General features: G+C 36.0%; 1 protein-coding gene across 1 annotated transcript; it reads right to left on the bottom strand.

Annotated features, from left to right (window-relative positions):
- Nucleotides 1-385: 385 nt before the first annotated feature.
- LOC110931897 (subtilisin-like protease SBT3) lies at nt 386-3,329 on the bottom strand. Its single transcript, XM_022175268.2, has 3 exons — nt 2,288-3,329; nt 1,336-2,049; nt 386-1,232 (listed from the first exon to the last, which is right to left on the bottom strand). Exons 1-3 carry the CDS (start codon nt 3,327-3,329, stop codon nt 703-705), a joined length of 2,286 nt encoding a protein of 761 aa, XP_022030960.1. The 3' UTR covers nt 386-702.
- Between the last annotated feature and the right edge of the window lie 977 nt (nt 3,330-4,306).

The following is a 4,306-nucleotide window of genomic DNA, read 5'->3' as shown; positions in this document are numbered from 1 at the left end:
GAAAGAAAGCATATGATAGAAGATCAAGAAAAGTGGATTAGCAAGGAATGATGGCCATTTTTGAAGTCTTTGCCTTATATATTCCGCCTACGTGCATGCATATAGAAGTCAAAGCTTTGTTTTAGTTATCGATGCAAACTAATTTTTTTTTTTTGTTAAATTTATTTTGTAACTTGAAACTACTTGGGAAACGTTTCTAATACTTTGGTACTTATGTTTCAAACAATATATAAAGGGCATCGTTGATATTTTATTGTATACTTGTCGATTGCAATGTTTACCTTTAATAGTGACACGAATGCGATTCCGCTACAAGTAGGGTGTGACACCAATAACCTCTGGCCCACCTAAAACAAATTGCAAGCAAAATTGTACCAAGTGAGACTCTAACCGATAACCTCCACATTAAAAAGTCATGAGGTTTTCTCCACCCAAACCAATTGATAGTACTCATTGGTCTATTTTCTTTGCTCTTTTCTGTTTTCTTTAACTTGCTGTGCTTTTTTAATGCCTAAAAAACTTCTGTAGCTTAGAAATTAGAAACCCATGAAAGGTGAATCGTTCCTTTTCAATTTTCAATATATAAAGTCAATTTATTTAAAATTCCATGATACTTGAATTGGACATCTCGAAGTGATCATTCCTTATTTAAGCATCAAAAGCAGCAGGAGGCTGCACCTTTTGTTAAACCATTTATGCACCTTAGGGTGGTCTGGCAGATGCGATTGCAGATACGATCGGACTTCTAACAACATGAGTTCCATTTACCTCGAACCAGCTTAGATATCCACAGTTACCAAAATACCCATAAACGGCCGGAGGAGCATCAGTTATGTCAACATCAACAATCACCTCAAACTTAGCTGTACTGTATTTCCCTTCAAAAGAGATCACTGAAGGCTTGACAACAATGTTCATACCTGTGGGAGGAGTATCGACCACTGCTCGATATGAAGAACTTGATGTCCCGACATTTGTTAACACTCTTTGAAAGGTGGAACGAGTGGTGTTTGTGTTGTTTAAGACCAGCATAAACGAAGGGTAGTTAAGATCAAGAGTAGCATTTGAACAATCAATCTCGGATTGCTTTGAAATAATTTGGATTTGGTGTCTTGTGTAGTTTATTGCACAGAGATAGTTGATGTAGTCTTGTGGTTTGATGTCATAAATTAGCCCAGGGTCCATGGCTTTGTTTGGGTTAACGTGGCCCGCACCGTAATCCAGAGGGGTACCTTGTATTATTAGAGAGAATATATTGTTAGGGATTCATGTAATCTTTGTACTTTGATAAATAATCAATAACTTATAGCTTCTGGGGTTTTTATTATTCTATACCTGGTTCGCCGAAGGTCATGTCCATGATTATGCTTCTGTTATTGTCAAGAATATCAGCTGTTGTCATCATCGCAGATCGAATTGCAGCCGGGCTCCAGTCACGATGGGTAGATTTCAGTAAAGAAGCGATGCCTACGACATGTGGAGAAGCCATGGATGTGCCGGATACGAGTTTGTAATCACTGAGCAAATAATCATCTCCAATTGGTGCGCTTGCTCTATTTGGTGCCCATGCGGCGAGGATATTGACTCCCGGAGCCAAGAGATCTGGTTTTAAGATCCATGGAGATCGCGTGGCGGGTCCTCTTGAGGAGAAGTCAGCTACTTGTGGAGCTGGCTTAACATCTAATAAAGTTTCACCATACTTAACGCTAATACTTGCATTTTTGGTGTTGATTATGTAATTTTTTAACCGATGACCAACCTTCGGTTCGAGCACAACATACGGCAGATTGAAGTCTATCGGCTGGAGAAATTTACTGTCGTCAGACTCTGAAATGAAGATAGCTCCAGCAGCTCCACTAGTTTCCAATTCAGTTTGTGACATTCCATCACAGAAAATGTACTTGCCTTGAACATCTTTGGGATCAAGAGAACCATCATCACAAGCTTCTTTGCTTTTGTTTCCATATCCATAGTAGATAGGAACCCTCTCTACCAATAGATTTTGGGGGAAAATAGATTTCCCAATTAGGATTCCATACTTCTGATCACCTGGCATAACATAAGTAACAAAATCTCAAGTGTTTGATTAAATTAATTAAAATTGAAAATAAAAAAAATTAACAAAGTAGCGTATTCAGATTTTATTTTAAAGTTACTGGAAAAGAAAAAAATAATGATGTTGAGTCCAATCCCTCTAAAAGCATAAAAACAAAACATGCTTCAAAAGTATCCTAAAAACGCTTATAAGTTTCCTAAACCATCTACAAATAAACAAAAATAATCTCACCTGGTGTAACATAAGCCACAAAATCTCGGTCTATTGTTCCAGCACCAACTGTGGTGATCCATGGAGCTCCATTTAGCATAGTGTACGGATGAGGGCCAGCATTACCAGCTGAACAAGATACAAAAATCCCCTTTTCCATAGCTGCAAACGCTCCAATCGCGATAGGGTTTTGGTAAAACCGTGTCTCGTCGAACCCTAACGACAATGACATTAGATCTACACCATCTTCTATTGCTTGATCCATTCCAGCTAGTGTGTCACTTGCTGCAGCATCATATGAGTTGTCCAAGAACAACACTTTGTACATGGCTAACCGCGCTTTTGGTGCTATTCCAGTAGCTGTTCCTTTGGCATAACCAAAATAATCAGCAGACTGTACTCGATTACCAGCTGCTGTTGAAGATGTATGTGTTCCATGTCCTTCGAAATCTCTAGGCGAATCGTAGTCATCTGTTGTTGAAATGTTTTCCTTTAAATGCTTCATCCCCTGGCTAAACGAACGCGCACCTATAAGCTTTTTATTACAGAAATTTTCGGCTTCACAAGCTCCACGCCAACGAGAAGGTATTTCCGACATTCCTTTGTCATGAAAACTCTCACTTTCTGGCCAAATTCCGGTGTCTAGTATGCCAATAATCATATCTTCACCGAAACCTGAAATTGGCCACAACCCAGCATGTTTCTTTAATCCCAAAAATTTAGGCGTATGCGTCGTGTGAAGTTGTCCAAGTTGATCCTCAAATGTTGCAAGATGGCCTGACATCTTTTCAAGCCGCTCGAGTTGCGATTTTGTGAGCACTGCACTGAAACCGTCCATCACATGGTTATATGTGTAGAGATGCTTTGCAGGTTCTTCATCTGTTAATGATGAAAGTAAAGACGTGTACCAATTGTGGTGATTAGAGAAGGGTGATGGCATCATTGATTTGTCCATAAGAACAATGTAAGGTTGATAGTCATCTGATGAAGATGATCTTGTAATTGGTATGACTGTCAGAGTGAAAATAAAAAAGAAGAGACGAAGATTCATAGATTGTGTCATTTGGATCGAATATGTTGTGAAGTTACAACAAAGATATGTAACATATATAGTCCAGGTTGCCGAACGGTTGATGCCATTTCAGGAAATGTTGTGTTTTAACATTAGATTCGGCATGCGACATTGTTACTTAGAACATATCAATAACAAAGTTTCAGGTCTGGACTTATGTGTATGGACAGTTCGATAAGTTGTATTCTGGAGATGCAAACCATGATATTAAGAAAACACTGGAAAAACTTATATGTAGAGAATTATATATCAAGACAAAAAAAAAAAAAAAAAAAAATCTCAACTGAGAGAAAAGAATATATAACTAGATGATACTTACGTCAAACAACAAAACAAAATATAAATATTTACACGATTAACCTCATTACTACATTGTAGACATGTAAAAATGTATAAATTATCACACTTATAATTTTGTTAGTAATATTATTCAACCAGGCCTAGTCTTACAGACAGATTTTTTTTTTTTTTTTTTTTTTTTTTTTTTTTTTTTTTGCAATATGATGTTTTATAGTAGTTTTACACATGATCTTAAAAATTTTTGGGTTTCTCATTTGCTCTTCGTTGTTCCTAAGATGAAAATTGATACGGATTTAGCAACCCCAAGATTTTTATTTTTATTTTTATTTTTGTCAAACAAAGGTAAGCATTGTTGTGGGTGTTATGTTATAGAGTGTTTATTTTGAGAACACTAAATATTGTCAGAACCGTAAGCATGAATGAAAAAAAAAATCAAATAAAACCAATTCTTTTTAATACAAACTCATTGTAATTAAAATACAACATAAAAAAATACAACATCAAATAATTTATTTCTTCTATTAAAATCACTCTTATTATATTTTTTTACACATGTGTAAATATAACAAATTTACACATGTGTAAATAGCATACTTACACATGTGTAAATTTTCTTTGTTTACAAATTCACGTAAATTTAAACGTGAAAATTTAATTTCTAGCTTTAT

Source organism: Helianthus annuus, chromosome 3 (genome assembly GCF_002127325.2).
Source record: "Helianthus annuus cultivar XRQ/B chromosome 3, HanXRQr2.0-SUNRISE, whole genome shotgun sequence".
NCBI lineage: Eukaryota > Viridiplantae > Streptophyta > Magnoliopsida > Asterales > Asteraceae > Helianthus > Helianthus annuus.
This window is presented reverse-complemented; position numbering and strand designations above follow the sequence as displayed.